This window comes from Urocampus carinirostris, chromosome 11, assembly GCF_059441175.1.
Source record: "Urocampus carinirostris isolate Australia breed hairy pipefish chromosome 11, RoL_Ucar_1.0, whole genome shotgun sequence".
In the NCBI taxonomy this organism is placed as follows: domain Eukaryota; kingdom Metazoa; phylum Chordata; class Actinopteri; order Syngnathiformes; family Syngnathidae; genus Urocampus; species Urocampus carinirostris.
This window is the reverse complement of record NC_142359.1, coordinates 21,553,040-21,575,602: the sequence shown is the minus strand read 5'-3', so window position 1 is coordinate 21,575,602 and position 22,563 is coordinate 21,553,040. Positions and strand designations below refer to the sequence as shown.

Sequence of the window (22,563 nt, the reverse complement as noted above, 5' to 3'; positions counted from 1 at the left end):
CCTAGATTGAGAAATTTGTATGTCTTTTACTTAGTGCAATCCCTACCTAAGGTTAGCGCCGTGTTTGTCTAAAACTTGCTGCTACACCGTGCTCTGTGGCACTGTTTTTTGTTCGCATTATACAGTGCCATGTAATAAAAATATTACTCACTGAGGTTTTAACTATGATTAGAAATGCTAGATGGAAACTTAAAAAAAAGTAAACCTGACCAAAAGTGTTAAAAATAGAGTGTCAGAGATACTCCAGTGTCTTGAAATGGTTCAGTCATTTTATTTCTAGTACTGCTCTCACCACCCTTCCCCCCCCCCTTCCGCTCGGCTAGTGTCACTTGCAGCATAGCGGCAGAGTCTGCGGAGGCCCCAGTGTATTATGGTAAGAGTATGTTAGAGTGGTAAGTGGTAAGAGTAGGTAAGAGTAGTAATGTTGAACAACTATTATACCACCCAATACCACAACTTCGTCATTATTAACAGATATTAGTCCTCATTTTAGCTGCATTGAATCGAACGCAGGTCGCATTTTTCTCTGGGTGCTCAGCACCCCCAAAGCTCTGATTTGAAAATCGCCCCTGCTGCCAACTAAAACAGCACGGTGTGGGCTTGCTGGGAGCAGGGCAGCATACAGAAAAACCATACAGAGAGTCAGAACCAAAAAATCATTGGTTGCTCTCTGCCTAGTTTGTAGGACATTGACGTACGGCGATACCGCAACAGATCCAAGAACATCATAAAGGACTCCTATGTGGCAGGCGCAGGTCCCTTAAAACAAGGACTAATAGGCTCACAGACCGTTTATCCCCAGGGCCATTCCCACCCTAAACAAGCACACAAGACTGTCTGGCCTAGTATAGAAAACTGGGTATTCATATCTTATTTATTGACTGGTTTTCTTTTGTTGCCAAATGTAATTGCACTATTTTTCATTGCATTTTCTGCATGCACCGACAACATAGTCCAGTCTACAAGCACAGCCTTATATCTTTTTCCATTTATCTTGACATCACAGGTTTATCTCCTTTATCCTGGGATGTCATGTCTAATCTAGTTGCAAACGATTTTTACTACATTGTTCTCGATGACAATTAAAAAAAAAATTGAATCGTAGTTGAACGTTTTCTTCATAGCTGTATTGCAAACTCTAAAAATTCTCACTGCTGCACATATACACATACATAAACATATGCAGTGTACAAGCAACATATACTGTACAATAAGAGATAATTAAATAAGCGACTAGCCTTCCTTGTACACATCGGTCACTGTTTTTATTTCCTGTATGTGCACACAAGTGTGTGAGTATAATGTATGAGTATGTGTCAACAAGTGTTTGAGTGAGTAAATTTAAACTAAAAGCCAAAGACTTTAGGAGTGCCACAACTCGTCAAATCGAAAAGAGGAAACATTGGAACGTCCATCTTTTGTGGCTTATGTTTTTTTTTCTGTCACTCTGGTGCATCCCGTCATCAGGTTTTGCACAGGAAGTCTAACTCTTTCCTTTCCGACCTTCCTCTCCCTCTATTTATAAATTTGGCTCTTTTAAACTAGAACTCTCTTTCTACGCTGACAGGGTTTTACACGATGGACCCAAACTCCTCAGATGAAAATTGTCATTTTGCTAGCTAAATGACATGTATTTGTGACCACAGTGCTTTTTTGTGTGTGTGGGGTTAAAAGAAATATTACATGTCGCGCATTATGTGTATAGAATATAAACTATGATGGAAATACAGTAGACAACATTTTTGTCCAAATGGGGGGGGGCAATATTCAATATTGAATGCAGTCCAATAGACTCCTCCTTGTATGAAAGGTGTGCAGCCAATCAGACCACACATTTGCTGAGCAACATTGCAGAGTTGTGAAAAAGTATTTGCCCCCTTCCCGATATCTATAATTTTTGCATATTTATCGATCACAAAGGTTTCAATCTATCAAACCAATCAAACAACCCGGGGAAATACCAATTGCAGTTTTGAAATGTTGATTCTATTTATTAAGGCACAAAACAAGACCTATCTGGGCATATGTAACAAAATAATTGCCCCTCTTGTTGAATCACAAAGTAACACTGATTAACCACAGTTTTGGGAAAGCTGAGTTCAATTTCACAAGCTACACTCAAAGGTGATTGCCACCACATGTGTTGAATCAAGAATGCACTTAAATTTAATCTGTTAGACAGTGAAGTATGGTACAAAATCTCAAGAACAAAATTGACATGCCACGATCCAAAGAATTTCCAGAAGAAATGAGAAGAAAAGTGATTGAACTCTATCAGTCTGGAAATGGTCACAAACAATGTTCCCTGTAATTTTCCACGGGTCTGAGCGTTCACACAAAGTCGGTGGGCAACGCTTGAAACAACAGTGAGCAACAGCAACCCCAAGTGTGGCAACTAAGTCATTATCAAACATGTCCAAAACTTGACATCACGTTACATTTTGCCGAGTTTCCGGCAATGCAAAAAAAAATTCACTTTTGAATGAATTGACTCATGTATTATTGCAAAGGTTGTACAGCCTACAAACGTCATTAGTTTTTACAATTCTTTCACAAGAAATCATGCAGCAGGACACCAATGAATGGCTAACAAAAACCTAAATGAAGGTTCTGGAGAGGCCAAGTCATAGTCCGGATTTAAATCCAATTGAGATGCTGTGGTGTTACCCTAAACAAACAATTCAAGCTAAAAAAAAAACCTCCAATACGGCAGATTTGAAACAATTTCCCAAAACATTGTGTAAGACTCCCTAACCATTCATCCATCCATCTTCTGTGCCACGTATCCTCACTAGGGTCGTGGGGGACTCCCTAAACGTTTAATTTCTGTTACCGCTGGCAAAAGTGGCTTTTTCACAGAGGGCCAGACAGGTTTTGATTTTGTTTTTGTGGAAACATCAAATGGAATCAATATTTCAAAACAGCATTTTGCATTTCTTTTGGGTGTCTCTGTATCATTTTAAAATTGGTTTGATTATCGGAAACCTTTCTGAGTGACAAACGTGCAAAAAGATACATGAATCAGGAAGGAAGCAAATACTTTTTTACAGCACTGTACATCAAAATACACACACACTTCATTCCAACGGACACGTTGGGGTGTAACTCACATTGTGTCCTTTCTTTATTCTTCTTACAACTACTATTGGACATCTCTTTACTTTGATGCATATTTTATGCCACCATTTCTCATTTTGTTTCTTCTAGTCTTTAGGGGCCACCATTTGTTCTCTTCCATGGGAAAGATAGAGGGAGCCAGAAAAGGAGAAGATCAAACTGAGTTTTGATAAGACTTGGGTTTTACGGGTAACCGAAATGAACATTTTCAGCCAAACTAGAAAAACTAAAATGGGCCGTGCCTGGTCAAAAACTAAAAATTGATATTACAAACAAATAATATAATTAAATATCATTTTTTCTTTTTCAAAAAGTCGTGTACAAATATACTCCCACTATGCCAGGCTTGCTTTATGTTTATTGCAGTGGTTCTTCCTCGTCACATAAAAGAGTAAAGTGATTTCACATACATGCGAGTGTTTTTCATTTATTCAATGATGAAAATGGTTCCGTTAAAAAAAGGACCGTCTCAAATACAGTCCAGATACCAACTCAAATCCCCTAAAAGATGAAAAAAAAGAGTTCATTTGAGCAAGTCTCAGAGACAAGTTATTGCAACATCCAATTTGGCCTGTCATCCTGGATGGGGGATTACCTCATGTGCGCTTCCTTCTCAAGATTTCTTCATTTACCTCAAGTTTTTGAGTTTTTCCTTGCCCACATGTAGGTTTTAGATCAGGGGATGGTGTAATAATAGTCTGTGGTTTGCAATGATCTGTGGTCTGTGCAGCCTCCTTGTGATTAAGGCCTATACAAATAAACATGACTTGACAAATATGTGCACATGGAAGACAGGCAGCTTGACAGAAGCTGCAACGATGATTTCAGCCAGATGATGGAGTCTTTAATTAGAATATTTTTAAAGTTAGGGACACCCCCTTTAAGCATGATCTTGTAAATATTTTTGCCGACATTTCCTTGCATTCTTTTGTCTTATTTTATTCCTTGATGTTTTTATTACATGTTTATACTAGAGTGCCATGTATAATCACGCGGTAACAATTGTCACTACATTGCTAGCAATGTCAATGAAGACAATCCGGATAAATTAAAAAACACCATTTGTTGGTCAATTTCAACTAAAACTTTTCAGTGCATCCCTAGAGGAGACTTGACATCAGTTACAGTCCACTGTTCCTTCACTCCTCTACCTTCCCTCACACCAAATGTTAAACTCCTACTCTTCTTCATCTGTTTTTCTGCTCCCCAGCTTCTTCTGCATCAACATAATATTTTACTGCCTCCTGTTCTTCATTTCATTCTCCCTTCTGTTTTCTCTGGCTTTCTCCAATCCTCCTCAGCACATGTATTCCTCTGTTCTTCTCTCCCTACCTCTTCTCCTCTTTATTGTCATCTTAGATCCTACTTAACCTCCTCCTGTCCTTCATCCCATCCCCCCTTTGAACGCTGTCTTTTTCCACTCCTTGCTCAGTTACATTTATGTCTGTTCCTTGTTCCCCAAATATTCTCCTTTCTATTGTCTTCTTTGATTTAGTTCAGTCACCACACCCCCACTTCAACCTTTCTTCTTCATTCTATTATTTTCTTCCTTTTAGATTGATTTAATCTGCCCCCTCTTCACCTTTTTCCTCTACCCTCTTAAATCCTCCTCTTCCTATCCTCTTCTTGGTTCTCCTAGCCTTCCACAATTAAGTTTTTTCCTATTTTCCTCTTCTTTCATTGCTCATTCCTCAACACCCAATTCTGCCTCCCCTCTTGTTCATTCGCCTCCTCTCCTGCACCCTCTTCCTCCCTCTCTCTGCTCTCACTCCTCCATCCTCCCACTGTCGCCTCCTCCTTCTGACTCAGGTAAGGGGTCAAATTCATGATAGATGACACAACAAGATTTGGGGTTTTTTGCCTTTTTTTACACTTATAAAAGAAAAAAAACTCCCACTCTGAGATGCTTAATTGAACCAAAAGATGCTTTGCAATTCTTAAAACACAATTTTTAAAGACATAGTCAATATTGTGGTATGTTTTTACAGTTTAATACTAAATTCCAGTCTACCAGCCAGTACTTTTTTGTTACATTTTAACACTGCTGCTTTAAATCTCGTTTTTTGATTTCGTGACGGCACAGAAGTTAACGGCAAGCTGCACTTTTCCAGAATGCAAGCGCTCTAAATACAAAATGCCGCATGGGCCCTTGGAAATGTTAGGACGCCCTTCTAGGAGACATTAGTACATGTTTGTTTATATCATACATAACAGGAGCAAAATGGGAGGTTTGAACACAATTTATTCATTATTTACTACTTACGATATTTTAACTTTTTCACCCACAAATCAAGTCAATTTATACATGTGAATTGAACAGCAGTGAAGTAGTCCATCAAAAATGTTACCCTACTCTTTCCGTATCATCGGCGTCAATGTCAGGTTGGAGAAAATGCCTTTAATCGTCAAGGAACGATAACATGCGTATGAAAATTGCTCCATTATTGCGGAAAACACCAAACAACAACAACAACAAAAAGAGATATGTCTGCGGTACAATCTGGCACTGTTTTTTACAGTATGGTTTCCCTGGCAATGTCGCCCAGAAATATAGGGCTCACATTTTATCTGATACAGCCCTAATTCGCGTTTTCGTTCGGCACAGTAGCAAATGTGTGCTCGTCTTAGTAACAGCCATCTCGAATGGCCACATGTGACTTAAACAACTCTGAGCAGAACCGAAAAACGAACCAGCTGAAACCGTGTGTGGGGGGGAAAGCGCAGTTGGCGTTCTGCAGCCAAAGGCGTCAATGCCAAATTCCCCACGTGGTTGCCGCAATATAATAAATGGATGTGTATTCGTTCATTTTCATGCCAACTTAGGCCTGCGGCTATAAAACTGTTGTACGTAGTAAGTAGACAAAATTTAGTTACGTTCTTCAATTTGAACATGCGGCTTTTAACCAAGTGCGTACCGTCGTCCGGAATTTACGATAATTCTTTACCACAGCCTGCCTGAATTTCTATGAATCGTAATCTACATGAACAGAACTTTTAATCACAGAAGTCATTAGATACCAGCAAAGAATTGGTGATAGTTCTTCAGCCTCCCTCTCAGTGTGTGTGGGAGGCATCGCATTGGCATGCTGCGTGTGCATCTCTGACCTCTCTGCTGAGAATAGATGCAGATTGCAACAAGAAGCGCAAGATGTTATAAACATGAGCAAAACATGCAGAGGCGTAAATCGAAGCCAACGCATTAGAATCATAGTAATCATAATAATACGTCTCTTTGTGAGTGCCAAATGGCAGCACTACTATTATAGTCGGAGAGGTGTGTTGCCTCTTTAACCTCGACTCGCAGCTGCCTAATAAAAAGTATCATTTGCTAATGACACACGCATTCACCGGCACTCGCGCGCACGGGCAGCGGGATAAAGATGCTGTCTCACTAATTATAGCGGTAGTTGATCCTCGCCAGGTTGTGTGTCCACGAGTGCGGAGGTGCGCGCGGAGGAGATGCACCATTGTGTGTGTGTGCCTTTGATCCGAAATGAATCAAAGGATGAAACGATACAAGTACAAAGATGAATACACAACAGCAGAATGTCATAGCGTGCTCTTAACACGAGCGTGTGCTTTAACACGTGTGCGCGTGCGTGCGCGTGATTCATTTCCCTGAGTGCCGAGAGATGATCGGTTGGATCTAATCCTACCTGCATGTATTCGTGCACGAGCAGGCGTTTTCAATGCTGTGAACAAATGTCACCAGAGCGGTAAATGTCTGGGAAATGTGACACAGCATGCAAAAAGCTGGGTACGTACACCTTTTTCATGGCCAAATTCAAGCACTTTTTAAGCCAGTTACCTAAGAAAAAAATCCGGAGTGAATCGTGTATTTTACAGAGCCACAAATATATCTGCGATTTACATATGAGATTTTTAATCCTGGGTTTACGTTAATCAAGACATAAGATTTTTAGATCTTGAGTTAAGTGTGAATATGTTTGTTTTTAGACAAATCTCTCTCCCTATATGGGTTTGGTAAAGATGACTGTAATATGTCAAGAACTGGAAATGGATCAGGACCCAAATGCGTGATGTTTTCTCACACAAGCCTTTTATTTTACGGGAAATGGGGAGTCATGCACATTAGGCAGCGGTCTGGCGTGGAAAGCCTTGAAGCCAAAGACTGACGAGATCGATTCCAATTGCCCAAGCAGATATTGGACAGATGGGGTCGATACCGGACAGGACGGGACAGACAGGATTGATAATAAAAACAGGATATCAAAATTTGGCTATAAACAGGACAAAAATAGACGGGAATAAAAATGTAAACCGATATTAAACAAAACAATACCGGACAGGAAATACCAACAGGAAAACAGGACCGAGCCAGAATCCACGTCTTGCGGGGCAGAAGTTCGTTGACGGACTGACAAAGGAAGAATGAGAGCACTGAGCTTAAATAGACGGAAAGCCAAACTGTAAATTAGCCGCAGCTGGCGCCACATGGGCGGGGCCAATTGGGCACCATGGCAACCGTGACAATGTAGCTTAAATTTTCAGTTGCAGGAAGTTCATCCCTTTACAATTTGCCACTGAGAAAACGCAACATTACTTTATGGCTTGGGCAATAAAAAATGTTCGTAACTAATATGTCCTTGCACGAATACATGTTTCATAAGGCCCTGTTTAAGAGTAGCACGCACCTGTCTTCTTGGGCGTGACCCGTAGGAGCCGATGACGCTTCATGAGACAATGCCATACAAACTAATCCCAGCTGCAGTTAAGCACGAGGGAAGAAGAACTGCAATGACCAAGCCAGGCCACCAGAGCCGTATTGGTGACATTTTTTTAGCAAACTTGTTGTGACACATCGCAACAATCCAGGCGTTTACAAGCACCTCACCCAAAATTCACGCAATTTTGAATTCTTGAAAACACAGCATTAATATTCAAGCATTTTTAAGGATTTCAAGCAGTCGTACGGACCCTGAACTATAAGGTGCACCCAAAACCCCAGTCCAGAAAATTGAAAGTGTGTTATAACCCTCATATATCGGAAAATACGGTACATAAGATTTGAAATGCATACATTATTTATACGTGTGCGTTACTACAAAAGATTTCATGGCATACTACCGTGTTTTTCACCGAACAACTCCGCTGACCACAATCGCAAAACATTGTCTGCAACAGGAATCAACCACGAATCTAATGGTTAGAGCGCCCACACTAAACAGTTAGACCACCAGTGATGCAGATAACATACAAGTAGGCATTATATTTTGTCATTATCACAACATTTTTATTCACAGGGCCAGATACAAATGTTTGAGGATGGAGAAAACAGAAAGTTGTCATGGAAGATACAAATAAACGCAAAGTCGTATTCATTATCACTTACACAAGTTTTCACTGAAAGTTAGCTCTTGCAAAATAGTGACCCATTAACCACCAAAAAACGAGGGGATTTCAGTATTTCAAAGCATAGACACCTTTCAGTTTAATTATCTTTAGGCAGAAAGGTTGGCATCTAAGGTGCACTTTTACTTGAAGAGGTATCTTTTTGTTTTTGTTTTTTTGTGCAAGACAAATTGCAGCAAACTCTCCAGAGGTTGTTATGCAAGATTGAGAAATAATTGACTAACTTATTTGGGTGACGCCACCACACAAACTTCTCATTTTTTGTTCTGTCCTTTTTTTAAATGTCTTTTTTTAGTTCCTGTTCAAAGTGGGAAAAGCTTTTTACAGCAAAATGAACCATAAAGACTCGCCCATATCCCCATTAACGCCTGGGATCAGAAAAATACAGTGTTACCTCTGGATATGAGCTTACTTCGTTCCGGGATCGTGCTCGTGGCTTGAATTGCTTGTGTAACAAATACATTTTCCCAAAATGTAATAATTAAAAACTAATTGGCCTGTTTCCGACCCCCTAATAGAATCAAAGTGAACTCTAAATTGCTGTAATACACATCATCCTGATCAATGTAAACCCATTAAAATAGTAATTGAATATAAGGAACTACAATAATAAGATAAATAAGATGATATTAAAGAAATAAAATGCAGGTTTATTATGAGGGAATGTCCATAACCAAGGTTTGGTGTGGCGAGGAGGTTCAGGAGTATAGGCGGATGCAGGAGGAGTGACAGCACACGACTTTTGATGACACATTAGTACTTACTGTACACTTAAAATGAAAGGAACTCTAACTTTAAATGTATGTGAATACACAAAACATTTTTAGAACACTTTTTTTGCCTGTTTTAAATTTTCATCACATTCTTTGATACTGTACCTGGACTCTCAACGCCATCACTTTCTACAGTTCTTTTGAAGGAAAAAAGGATGTTTGTCTGTGCCTCTTCTTAAAAATGTTGCGGAATTGTGCAAGGCAAGTATTTATAAAGGAGCTGTCACATGACCAGTTGTTTATTTTTCTAGATGTTGTTTTTCCAACGAACAACTTCCTCGAACTTATCCAGCACATCTCTAATCTCCTTTGTAGATGCCAACTTCTCTGGTTCATTCTCCCCTTGTTTTTTTGTTTTTTTTTTTTGCAACAGAAATCTAACCTCCCTTGGAAACAATTCTTCCGCGGCTTTGTGATCGACACTTGCTGCTTCCTGATTGTACTCGTTTGGTTTCATTACTCACGCGAACACCACGCTAGGGTTTTCTTGCTGCATTTTAAATTGTCATCATTCTTCTACACTTCACCGTTTCCCATCCCGGAACTCATTCCTAAGGTCACAAAAAGTCACTAAATGGAGATGCGATAAAATGGGATTAAAGAACTGCAATCAAAAAGACCTTGCTGCGGAATACAGGTTCTCTATCGGTACAACCAAGGGCACGGGATCAGGTGTTTGATGGTGGGAGGCGCATGCGCATATCGGACTAAGCTGATGCAGGTGATGAGAGGTTACTAACGGTCTCTAACTGTAGCCTCTCGGACTGCTCGTGAACTGGATTTTCCTTGATATAGAGCCAGATTATTGTGCCAAAAAACCCTCATATATCGAAAGTGTTTTGAGGTGCTCACGTAAAGGTGTACATCTATATGGGCATAATACGTCACATCATGCACACACTGATGCATGATACAAAAAATGAAAACACAAACACAAATCCCACAACACTTTTCCTGCACCTATAATATACATTCAACCTACTTGACCAATTACGACACTGATCTTGAGGTTTGCGATTGGCTGGCAATTAGTTAAGGGCATACATTGCATATAGCATAAGGCCACCGGGAGACGCTCCATCAACCCCATGACTCTTGTGAAGTTAAGTGGTTCCAAAAATGAATGTACAGTATGAATTTTTTGTAAGCATTTGGCTTAATTTAAGCGCACTTCTCAAGTCAAGCAAACCCAAGCGAGAAATGAAGGAAGAGTCAATTTCCAAGAGCTCGCTCATTATTCATCTCATCAGCAAGAGCCACTTAAGCTGCGTAGGGACGCTGCCAACACCGCATTTCCTTTATATGCGTTAGACAAAATTTATGATCATGAGGGACAAAACCGTAAATAAAACACTTGCAAAATGCAGTAACACACAGTGAAAATATACAATTTAATCCCTGCTATTCTAAGAAGACACATCTTTTTAAAAATTGTTTGCTTGATTTGAACATTTAAAATAAAATTGCAAAAAAATAAAAGTATGATCCAAAAATGGAAATACAATCGCAGCAACAATACAAAAAAACAATGTAATATGAGTATTACAAAAACATAAAATACAATTAAATACAATTGATACACAATAAATCTGTAAAATATATTTGAAAATGTCATAAAATTAATAAAAATAATAGAAATGTAGTGAGCATCTCAACACAAGTTACAAAACTCATGTCTGTACTTTTTTTTGCATTTGGGAAGATGTTGGAAAAATTTTATCAACATACAATGAAAATTATGTAATACATTTCAGTAAAAAGTATTTTGATCAGAAAGTCTGAAAACAATGGTAAAAATCAAATATCAAAGAAATGCAAAACATTTAAAAACCTATAAGAAATAGAAATCAGAAAAAGTGTGATATACACAGTAAAAAAACACTTAAAGTACAAGAAAAAGTTTAAAACACAGAATGCATAACATAAAATGAACAAAAATAAAGAAGTTAAAAAAAAATCATAAATAACTAGAATAAAACACTGAATAATTATATCGCATATTATATTATAAACCAATAAAAGCAGTACACGGTCTATTTTTTTTAACCACTAAATGTCAATGTAGTGTGTCATGCAACCAAAAATGAGCGCTACAAAGCACGAGAAAGAATACAAACTTTGGAGACTCAGTTACCCAAAAGCACCAATTCGCTTCTAATTTATTGCCCAGCCTTTTTGCGTTTTTGGGTGGACTCAAATTGGTTTTGAATCGCTCACAATTAAAGCAAATTAATACATTAGGTCCCGGTTTTAAGCATTATGTTTGATATTTAGTTTTGTGGTATTACAGTAATAACATTTTGTAGTGTTTTTGTGTTATTTTTGTACTAGCATTTTTATTGTATTTCCGTTGAATTTTTGCAGTATCTTTGGTATTTTTGTAGGATTACTGTAGTATTTTGTAGTATTTCTGTTGTAGTACTTTTGTAGTATTCCTTTAGCATTTTTGTAATATCAATGTAATTTATCTGTTTAATATTTTTGTAGGATTTCTGTATTCAATTTTGTTTAGGATTTTTTTAGTAGTATTTCTAAAGTATTACTGCAGTAGTATTTTGTAGTAGTTGTATCATCACTGTTACTGTATTTTTGTAGAGGGATTTTTTAAGTATTTCTACAGTATTTGCTAGTATTACCGTACTATTTTTTTATTATGTCTGTAGAGGTATTTTTGTAGTATTCCTGTGGTAATAATTTTGTAGTATTTCTGTGGTGGTATTTCTTTATTCTAATTTTACTGTAATAGTTATTTTGTAATGATTTTGGAGTAAAGGGGACAAAAAACTGCCACCAATGAAATGCATTTTTTATGAATAGTACTTTATATACTATTAGATACAGTATATATGGTCATTATACCAGTGTTTTCGTTTGGCAGGCCGGATTAAAAATCCTGCTGTGCTGCTAAAAAGCTTGCTGGGCCGTATGTGGCCTGCGGGCCGTAGTTTACCCACCCTGACCCAGAACTACATGGTTCTCCTAAACACGCAGCTACCCAGAAAGTTACGCGGCATGGACACCAAAGCTTTTCCCGAGTGCCCTTTTGCAAGTGTCTGTTACTGGGAGAAGTGGTGAAGTAATTACGCTGTGTGGCGCTATCCGAGTGTGCGAGCCCCTGACGTCACGGTGCTCTTGGGAAATCTTTCCTTCAGACTGCATTGACTTAACCGAGCAAAAGTCAGGTTGTTATTGCGTTTCAATCCGGGGAGTTTTCAGGAATATCCATCGGGGACTGCTTTGTTTTAATTTGCTCGGGAAAAGGCAGGGCAGTGAGCCAACCACACGCCTACCAAATATTTGTTTTGATTGAATTGAGTCGTCTTTATTGTCGTAGAGATTAACGTAGCTAACATTGTTTGCATCGAGTTTAGACGTGGAGGTAGTAATTGGAGACTGGCTTAAGATGTCGGTGCAATTTCTTACATAGCAATAGTGCAATGAAAAGCATTGCAATAACCATCCATCCATTATCTGCATTGTTTATCCTCAGTAGGGTCGCGAGGGTGCTGGGGCCCATCCCAGCCATCTTAGGGCAGTGGGAAAGGGACACCCTGAACTGGTTGCCAGCCAGTCGCAGGGCACACAGGGACAGACAACTGACTCACTCATTCACACCTAGGGACAATTTGGACCGGTCAATTAACCTGACATGCGCGCTAACCACCCAGGAGCCGTGCCACCCCCATTGCAATAACATTTAGCAGAAAACCCAGGAGGAGAGGAAGACCAAAAAAGCACTCCTTTGCAACGACCCCAAAAAAGGCCAGGAATTGTCAACAGTGGAGAAAGCTGTCCAAAGTTGTGTCTTCACTGGTGCCCCAATGATCCTGGTGGTCAGTGGCGGTTTTAGGCACGAGTGAAGCGGAAAGCCGCCCAGGGCGGCATTATTACCATGACATATGGGGGCGGGCACGGCTTGAGATCGTCCCTCAAAATAAAAAAACATAATAAATGTGCTCCACAAAGTAGTTTTGGTTTATCTACCAACATATGACTTTGCCTATTGTCAATTGGGCGCCACTTTGTTGGAGCTTTGACGCCCCTGCCTGCTGCGAATGTGTGCAGAGAGACTGAGGCTGGGAGGAGGAAAAGCGTAGGGGAGGGGTGCCAAGGAGGACACTTCACCTTTGACTGGAGAAGGGGAAAGATTCTCTGTATTACTACTATTCATAAAAGAATAGTTACTGACTGGCTCCTGTCTTCCATATAACGCACCATACTCATAACTTTGAAAATGCAGACCAACTGCTGCGCATATTTCTCACTCTGCCAGTCACGATGGCTCAAGCAGATTGCTTATAATTTTTGATGATTTTACATTAGGGAGAGCCAGAAAAGTCAGTTTTTTTTGTTTGCGATTCATTTTCATTATGCAACTAAATTTTGTGTTATTGTGTGATTTGCTTTAGAGGAAAATAAGTCAAATTTATTATTTTATATTATTGTTCTCTTCACATTTTTGGATAACTATTTGCCATTTTTATGTATATAGTGTATTTGTATTTATCAAGCCTTTTTGAAAAATATTTGCCATTTTTCTGTATAGTGTATTTGTTATTAAAGTATTTGTGCAGTTGATAAATATATCCCTCATTTATATGTGTCTTGGCATTTTTGGTGGGCGGGGAAGGGGGGATCCAGGGGACTGAGGGGGTGCTAGGAGGTGGTCTCGCCCGGGGAATAATTTAGTGTAGAACCGCCACTGTTGGCAGTTAAGGGATCTGAAACCTTGAACCGTGAAAATAGTTAGAAGGTTGGATTGATTCAGAAAGAGCGCTACTGAAGGCCTAAGTGTTAAATACACGGCCCGCTACTGGTAGACTCTTAAACTAAGGAGAGAAGACATCAATGGCTTTCGAACTCGCAAGGAGAACAAAGCCAACCCTCAAATAAGAGATCCCAACCTGTTCTAAAGGCCCTCCCCTTGGGCCTTTTATTTTTGTTATATCTCCTAGCTTAAAAAGGATGAGGAATTCCTAGAATAGCAGCAAACAATAGTGAAAATGGTGTAAACAATTCATTGTAGTCAAAACAACAAACAACAGTGTGCATTAATAGTTAAAATACAGAACTGGCATCCTATGCAATCTCCTTTGCAGGTGTCCAGTCTTGAAAACAGAATAAACTTATTAAATACATTTGATTTGCTCATATATTTACTTAGCAGAGTCTGCGCAGCATGACCACCATATCCTGTCCTGCGGCGAGGGAACGTTATACTTTATTACTATTTGTATCAGGGGGTCGTAATGAAAAATGTCCGGACATACGGTTCCATTATCCTTCTCATGACACATGAATACTCTCCTCACGAGGCCAATTACTATGCCAGAGTGTCTTCAACTGCCACTGACAGAGACAGGAAGTGCACTTAGTGACTGAGCAGCTAATTGGAGGGATTTCTTACACACCAACTCTCCTGCTGACTAATTCACTATCTCAAACACACACACATGCATAAAAACAGAAATCATCTTCCTGGGGGCTGTGGTAGGTTGTCAAGTCTAAGAATAGATGAAAAAATGGCCTTTTTTTTTTTGAAAGACACACAAGCACGAGCGTGACGAATGTCTGCCAGATAATGTAACATGCCACCATAAACACATTCTGGCAAAAGTAGCTGAAGGACCTATGCTGGACTAGTTCTAGGTTTTATGAGTGGTAGGTTAATAGAGTATCTACTCGCGTCAAAATCAATTTGAACAATAGACAAGGCAATAGAAACCATTTAACTTAAAAAACACTCTTATTTGGTTTAAGTTGTTCGATGAGAAGTTTACTAACTGTGTTTTATTTCTATCTCAGTTAAATGACCAGTGATCTAGTCTAATTTTGGTTGATAAACCTATTATTACTCGCAAAATTGACTTATATGCACAACAATAGGGTTTTAGATTCAACCCAAATCTGTTTTCACGTCAGAATTTAAAATGACATAATCTACACACATCCATTATCTGGACCGCTTATCCTCAGTAGGGTCGCGGGGGTGCTGGAGCCCATCCTAGCTATCTTGGGCAGGGGACATTCCGAACCAGTTACCAGCCAGTCGCAGGGGCACACAGAGACAGCCAACCCTTCACTCGCTCATTTCATCTAGGGACAATTTGGATCAGCCAATTAACCTTACATGCATGTTTTGGGAATGTGGGAGGAAACCGGATTGCCCGGAGGAAACACACGCAGGCATGGGAAGAACATGTAAACTCCACACTGGGAAATTGCTGTAGCTGTACCTGCCACCCTGAACCTCACATCCACCGTGTCATTGAATTGCAATGGCAATTCAAATGAGTGAGAAGGGGGTTGAATAATTAAGCAAATACAATACAATTCTGATGTTTTTTTAGTTTAGGGAATACCAATCCATGTGTCTTTCCTATAAGAACACGTTGCTTCTCAGAATTCAGAAGCACACAGTCAAGCCCGAAGGAAAAGTCCAATTCCTACCGCGACCCTGATGTGGAGCTCTATGATGAATGAGATCCTTGTTGGAATCCTGATCTGCAATAGCCTGAATCACCAAGATTTCTAATCGTTCAAGGAATAAATTAATTTAAAAAAACGGGCTGTCCAGTTCAGGTTTTCCATTCATTTTGAACCACACAGTCAAAATTTGGTTCGCCAAGCAATGTCTTGCTATTAATTGCTCCTGCTAATTGGCATTCATGTTCTGCCCGCAGTGAGCAATGACAAAAGACGGGCTAACGACACTCGCTATGATGACTATGATGTCTATGATGTCTATGATGTCTTCATTTTTTTCAAAACTTGATTGAAACATAGTACAACAAATTATTCTTCACTAAATAAAATAATTTATTTCATGTGATAACTTTGTTGTATGATCAAATGTTAACTACAAAATGTTTCTAATCTTAGCTTGGCCTTAGCTTGGCCTTTTGTGTACTTTCTATGAAGTCACTATCTTTGATTTTTGCATTTCGGAGATGGAATATGAGCTTGCTCTGTCCACTCCACGCATCGGCCCGGTATTGCAGTACCTCCGGGAACGGTGCATTCGCAATGATCGCAGCAAGGCTTTAGGGCTAGGACCTTAGCTTGGCCTTTTGGCTGAGAGTAAGTGTCCCGGCTCCTAGGCTTTGTAGCGTATTATGAACTGACCGATAACGGATAATGGATAATGAATAACGAAGATAGATCAATAACCCTTAAAAACCCCACAAAATGTTTCTAATCTAATGTTATTATTCAATATAAATTAAGATTTATCCTTTAATTGATTTATTTCTAACTTAATTTTTATAACTCGCTTTTTAATAGAGGTTAGATAAGCCTCTCCCATGCTCACGAACACACACACACATGCCACATTTGGTGTCAGACAGCCTCTTTCCTTAGCCTCCTTCACATGTCCACATATGGTCATCGGGTCCGACAAGATACTCGAAACGACCTTTTGCAGATGACCCTCTAACGCCTTTCGCTATGCATGGCCGCCTTGGAGGCAAGCGAAACACGAAATGCTTACTAGGGCATCTGCGTGCCCTCGCAAGGCTCTCGTTTGTCCCAACAATATGGCCAAAATCGATAAAGGGGAATGTTAGGAAGCACGGCATGGATCACTTACAAAAAACAGTTGTTCTTCCCGACTCATAACGTTGAAAAGTCATACTTCCCTTATGGGAAGTTTCTTTGTGTGTTATGACATTTGTCAGACACGTCTATCTTGAGTTGACCCACAAAACACCTCAAGAAGACTTGGATGAAGATGCACAGGAAGTGCTTTGAAGAAGCCATCATAATGCATCTGATAGTGACTTTACAGTTGGCAGGCTTATCCTTCATGTGAAAACCAAAAAAATATATGTAGTTAAAGGTTGTTGCCAAAAGCAAAGAACAAGTCTGACATTTCATCTAGAGTCTCTGTGTTGTTCCAGGAAATAATTTAAAAAAAAAATCACTCTCCAAACCCAGTTTCCCTTAGCGACGTAAACTTTGGGTAGACTTTTCTATCAGGAGGCGGCAGCAAAACTGGCCAAAGAAACCAGGACTGAAAAGATGCAGGAAGATCTCTATTCTGGTTTAAATCGGCCATTTCAATGTCAAATGGGTTACTTGTTTTGTTTATGTTTGTGAGATTTATGACTTTCATTAATTTTAAATTGATATATAAAAAGAAATGGGCAGAGAAAATAAGACTTCTTTCAGCTCATGTTTTATTCAATATCATTGATGAAGGTTTGATTAATGTTTTAACTTTGAAACACGTGGAATAAAGCATTAAAATTGAATCAATTATGAGGTGCTTCAAAGAAAACCCTCCATGAGATTTTTCATCAAAGTTATGAATAATTTTCACGATATACCATAATTAAATACTACAAAAATGACCCACAAATCAATACAGGTAAATGATGTGGTAAGATACATCACAAAAAAACATTAAAAATGGATATCCAACTTACTTTTGTGCAATTTTCCAAAGGAAACACCACTGTGCGTTTTTTAAGCCTTCTCCCTTATCTTTGCATTCATCCATCTATCTATTTATCTAGCACTATGTTATGTTCACCCCAGGAATTTATTTGAAATAGTTCGTTTCCAGGTGCCTAATTATCATAAATTATGGTTTACATGTAATATGGTTGGTATGTGACACGCAAATGTGCAAACCACTGCACTATGTAATGTGGAACAATACCAGCAGTTCAAACTTAACAGTTGTAATCATGAAGTGCTGTTTACCACAAGCCACCTGGGAGACACACCAAACATGTGGAAGAAGGTACTCTGGTCAGATGAAGCCAAAATCGAACTTTTTGGCAACAATGCAAGAAGTTATGTTTAGCGTAAAAGCAGCACAGCTCATCACCCTCAACACACCATCCCCATAGTCAAACATGGTGGTGGCAGCATCATGGTTTGGACCTGCTTTTCTTCAGCAGGGACAGGGAAGATGGTTTAAATTGATGGGATGATGGAGCCAAATACAGGACCATTCTGGAAGAAAACCTGATGGAGTCCGCAAAACACCCGAGACTGGGACGGAGATTTGTCCTCCAACAAAACAATGATCCAAAACATAGAGCAAAAGATACAATGGAATGGTTCACCAAAAAACATATCAAGGTGTTAGAATGGCCAAGTCCAGACCTCAATCCAATTGTGAATCTGTGGAAGTAACTGAAAACTGCTGTTCACAAACGCTTTCCATCCAACCTCACTGAGCTCGAGCTGTTTTGCAAGGAAGAATGGGGAAAAATATCAGTTTTCTCGATGTGCAATACTGATCGAGACATACCCCAAGCGACTTGCAGCTGTAATCGCAGCAAAAGGTGGCGCTACAAAGTATGAACTCAATGAGGCTTAATGATTTTGCACACCCACTTTTTCATTTTTTATTAGTTACAAAAGTTTAAAATATCTAATAAAGTGTGTTCCATTTCATAATTGTGTCCCACTTATTGTTGATGCTTCACAAGAAATTACAGTTTTATATCTTTATGTTTGTGACCTTTTGCCATATTTCAGACTTCAAAGTTCAAGGGGGGCAAATAATTTCATAAGCCACTGTACATAGGAATGGCCAAAGTCTTATGAAGAGTTATACTAAAGAGCACAAACACACGCACTCTATCACACAAATACTTAAAAAAAAATGGAAGGGAGCAAACCCCAAGACAAAAAAACAGCCTGAGAGACAGATGGGTACCGTACAATTATCAAGAAACGCCACAGAGAGTGGTGCCTCAACAACCCAGGCAGATAAGGAATCAGTGGATAGTGAACACATTACCCTACTTGAGCATAAGAACATTGCCATGATCTCCTGCTCCTACACATGACATCACCAACTTCGAGTTTAATGCTAACAAAATTCTCACCTGGTGAACCTCATACCAGATAGACGACCAAATTAAGTTGTTCCTGACCTCAAACTGTAATACCGTTATGTGCAAAACCATTTATTGGCCTTCCACAAGTCGTGATTGAGACATTCCACACATTCCTGACAGTGACAGCTGACAACATGAACTGATTTGTATGTTTGTATGGTCTTCACCATCAGCGGCTGCTGCCAGTCACACCAGGGTGTCAGGCTGTGGCTGGCATTTGCGCACACTGCACACGAACTCTCACATCACAATCAATAGTGTGTGTGCCCCCACAACACCCCCATGGCATGCTCTCACACAACAAGGCATCGTGATTTGCTTGCTTCTTTCAACGTTAAATCAGGCATTTCAAACATAAAAACTGTTGGATGATTTAATCTGACCCTCCTTAGATTTCTGAGTACAGGGGTACCTCTGCTTACGAATGTCTCTACATATGAGGGTTTCATAATACAAAGTACCTGAACGGGAAAATATCGCTTTTAGTTACAAAGGCGTTTCAGGATATGAAGTCAAAATACAGCTCCTAGAGTTTACCGAATGTAAACAAACTGGCTATCGCTTCAAATCTGCATGGCAACCCAGCATGCTCTTCGTGTCACAGTTCAGAGACAACAAGGGGGAGAGGTTCCGGCAAGATTGCGGGGAAGAGGACGCAGACATCATTCAATAAGCCCAAATTGAAGCCGTTTTAGCAAAATCTCATGAAGTTTCAAATTTTGTGTAAAGAAATCAGGCGGAAAAAGTTTTGACAAGTCGGGCTATCGCTCAATTTGACGTCACTGCCACGTGCATTTCTGACGAATTGGCAAAAGCAGACGTCATTAGATCAGTTTTTCAAGAAACGTGAGCCAAAAAGGTAATTAAATGTTTTTATTATTTACTTAATATTTTGTTGTTGTTTTTTACATTATATGCCTATCATTTGATTGTGCGGTAATCTAATTTTAACATGTATTTGTTTGATGTTATGATTACTGTTATGATTTATTTTAAAAAAAATCATACTGAACATGTTGAAATGGATTAAAGCATTCATATTCAAAATGTTATTGGTTACCTACCCTATATATTATGTAGGATGACAAGGGACCTTTTTCATGTTTGGCATTGAATGTGTTATCTGGTTTATTTTAACAGTTGAGTGAATGCAGTTTTCCACAAGAACTCATCATGCTTTATAAACTCAACAATGACAGGCAGAGCATTTGGTTTGCCTTGATTTAAAAAAATCTTAACTTTTGGTAGAAAAGACCTGGAGACTCGCTTTTTTTTTGACATACCGTGGTACCTCTACCTACGAACGTAATTTGTTCTGGGAATAGCTTCGTTACCTGAAAACTAAGTAAAGAATTCATATCACCACTCCTAATGTTAACACAAAAACTATTTTTAAAGGAATCTTATTTATTCCAGTAAGGATTTTTGACAGCAACAATTATCACCCAAGCAATAACACTTCTTGTACACGTTCGAATTTCCAACCGTTCGTCCTGACGAGAGTCGTGGGGGTGCTGGAGCCCATCCAATCTGCCGATGGGCAGTGGGAAGGGAACACCTTGGACTGGTTGGCAGTCAATCGCTCGGAATTGTACGTGTTTTGTGAAATCTTACATTCAATTTTCACAATGAAACGGATTCATTCTCGTGTCACATTCACTCACCGATAGGACGTCTGTTTCCGGAATGCTAGCCCCCTCAGTTTGTCCTCCAGACTCTCCTGTTCGATGTCAGGCAGGCTGCTGAACGTGTCGCTGCAGCATCCCACCGAAGTGTCCTCCGAGCCGGCCCCGGACTCCGACCCACCGCCGTCGGCTCCGACATAAGCAAGCCGCCCGCTTGGCCCAGCAGCCGGAGTCGTGGCTGCCGCCGGGGGCTCGGTTGCCGCTTGGGGGTCCATGGCAGTTGGTCTTCGCGCTGGACCCCCCGACGCCGCTGCCAGGGCTGTCAAAACCCGCACACGCTGGTCACGACGACGGGAAGGGAACGAAGGAGGATTCCGGGATAAAAAGGTGGCGGCTCCGCGCCGAGAGATTCCAGCGCGATGCCGCGGGGCGATGGTCCTCTGCCCGGGACCAGGCTGCCTGGCTGGCCAGTGGCAAGCTGCACTCTGCTGCTGTTCAGACCAAAGCGCTCGCCGACGCGTGACGTCACTTAACCGGAAACATACTCGAAATCCTTCAAAATAATATATTTCAATTCAAAATAGCGACATTATCCATACTCGCTGTGCTTTCGTATACAAAAATAATTCAAGGGGGTAAGCGTTTTTCAGATTACATGCTATTACAAACCATTTGTCAATAACTTTGAAAGTACACTAGACCACTAGAGGTCACTCTATGGTGCAACCTGAAACCAGTGCTAGAAAGCCCAAGGAAAAATACAAACTACGTATTATGCATCCATCCATACACTATCTGCTCCACTTGTCCTCAGTAGGATCGTGGGGGTGCTGTAGCCCATCCCACCTATCTTCAGGCAGTGGGCAGGGGACACCATGCCGCTCGCACTGTAGGCATTATATGAATATACACATTATATACCATTTTCTATTTGTCAATAAATACACAATTTCATCATAAATGTTTTAAAACACTGTGAATTAAGGCTAAGTAATATGTCATGTCCCGTTTTCAGAACAAAATTTAATCATACATATTGGAAAACTCAACATACGAAAGGGCTAGCGCAATTTATATTGCAAGAGATTTCAATAACATTTTGATGAATAGAATACATTTGGGGGCAGCACGGTGACGCAGTGGTTAGCGCATGTGCGCCACAGTTCATGTCATGGGAACCTCCTGCGTGGGTTCAAATCCAGCTCCAGACTTCCTGTGCGGAGTTTGTATGTTCTCCCCGTGCTTGCGTGGGTTTCCTCCAGGCACTCCGGTTTCCTCCCACATTCCAAAAACATGCATTTCAGGTGAATTGGCCGGTCCAAATTGTCCCTAAAGGTGTGAATGAGCGAGTAAGTTGTCTGTCCCCGTGTGCCCTGCGATTGGCTGGCAACCAGTTCAGGGTGTCCCCTGCCCACTGCCCAATGATTGCTGGGATGGGCTCCAGCACCCCCGCGACCCTACTGAGGATAAGCCGTGCAGCTGATGAGATGAATACATTTGGATCATTTTTTTTAACAAGTACAGAAAAAGATTGACAGCTACTTTGATGTTCTCCTTGTGCGCGATTCTGTTCCATGAAAAATGTTTTTTATGGGAGGAGAACACACAAAGGGACGCATAAGTGACACTAAATTAACGCATTTTTATTAATAGTTCTTTCGTTTTTACCATTTTAGATATGAATCATCATAATAGATTATCATTTTCGTTTGGCGGGCCGTGTTAAACAGCCTGATGGGCCTTATGCGGCACACGGGCTGTGGCTTGACCACTTTGATTCGAAGCGACATGTTCCCGCCACCTGTGTGTTCTGGA

General features: G+C 40.1%; 1 protein-coding gene and 1 pseudogene across 4 annotated transcripts in view; one reads left to right on the top strand and one right to left on the bottom strand.

The window, feature by feature from the left end:
* The window catches only part of dgki (diacylglycerol kinase, iota), a 72,539-nt gene extending 51,276 nt beyond the window's left edge, over nt 1-21,263 (bottom strand). For all 4 annotated transcript variants that reach the window (XM_088346930.1, XM_088346932.1, XM_088346931.1 and 1 more), the window contains exon 1: nt 20,788-21,263. In XM_088346930.1, the coding sequence (XP_088203056.1) occupies nt 20,788-21,023 (236 nt within the window). In that variant the 5' untranslated portion in view covers nt 21,024-21,263. The remainder of the gene's footprint in view (nt 1-20,787) is intronic.
* On the top strand, nt 16,082-16,289 carry LOC148356773 (U2 spliceosomal RNA; annotated as a pseudogene).
* Nucleotides 21,264-22,563: the final 1,300 nt, after the last annotated feature.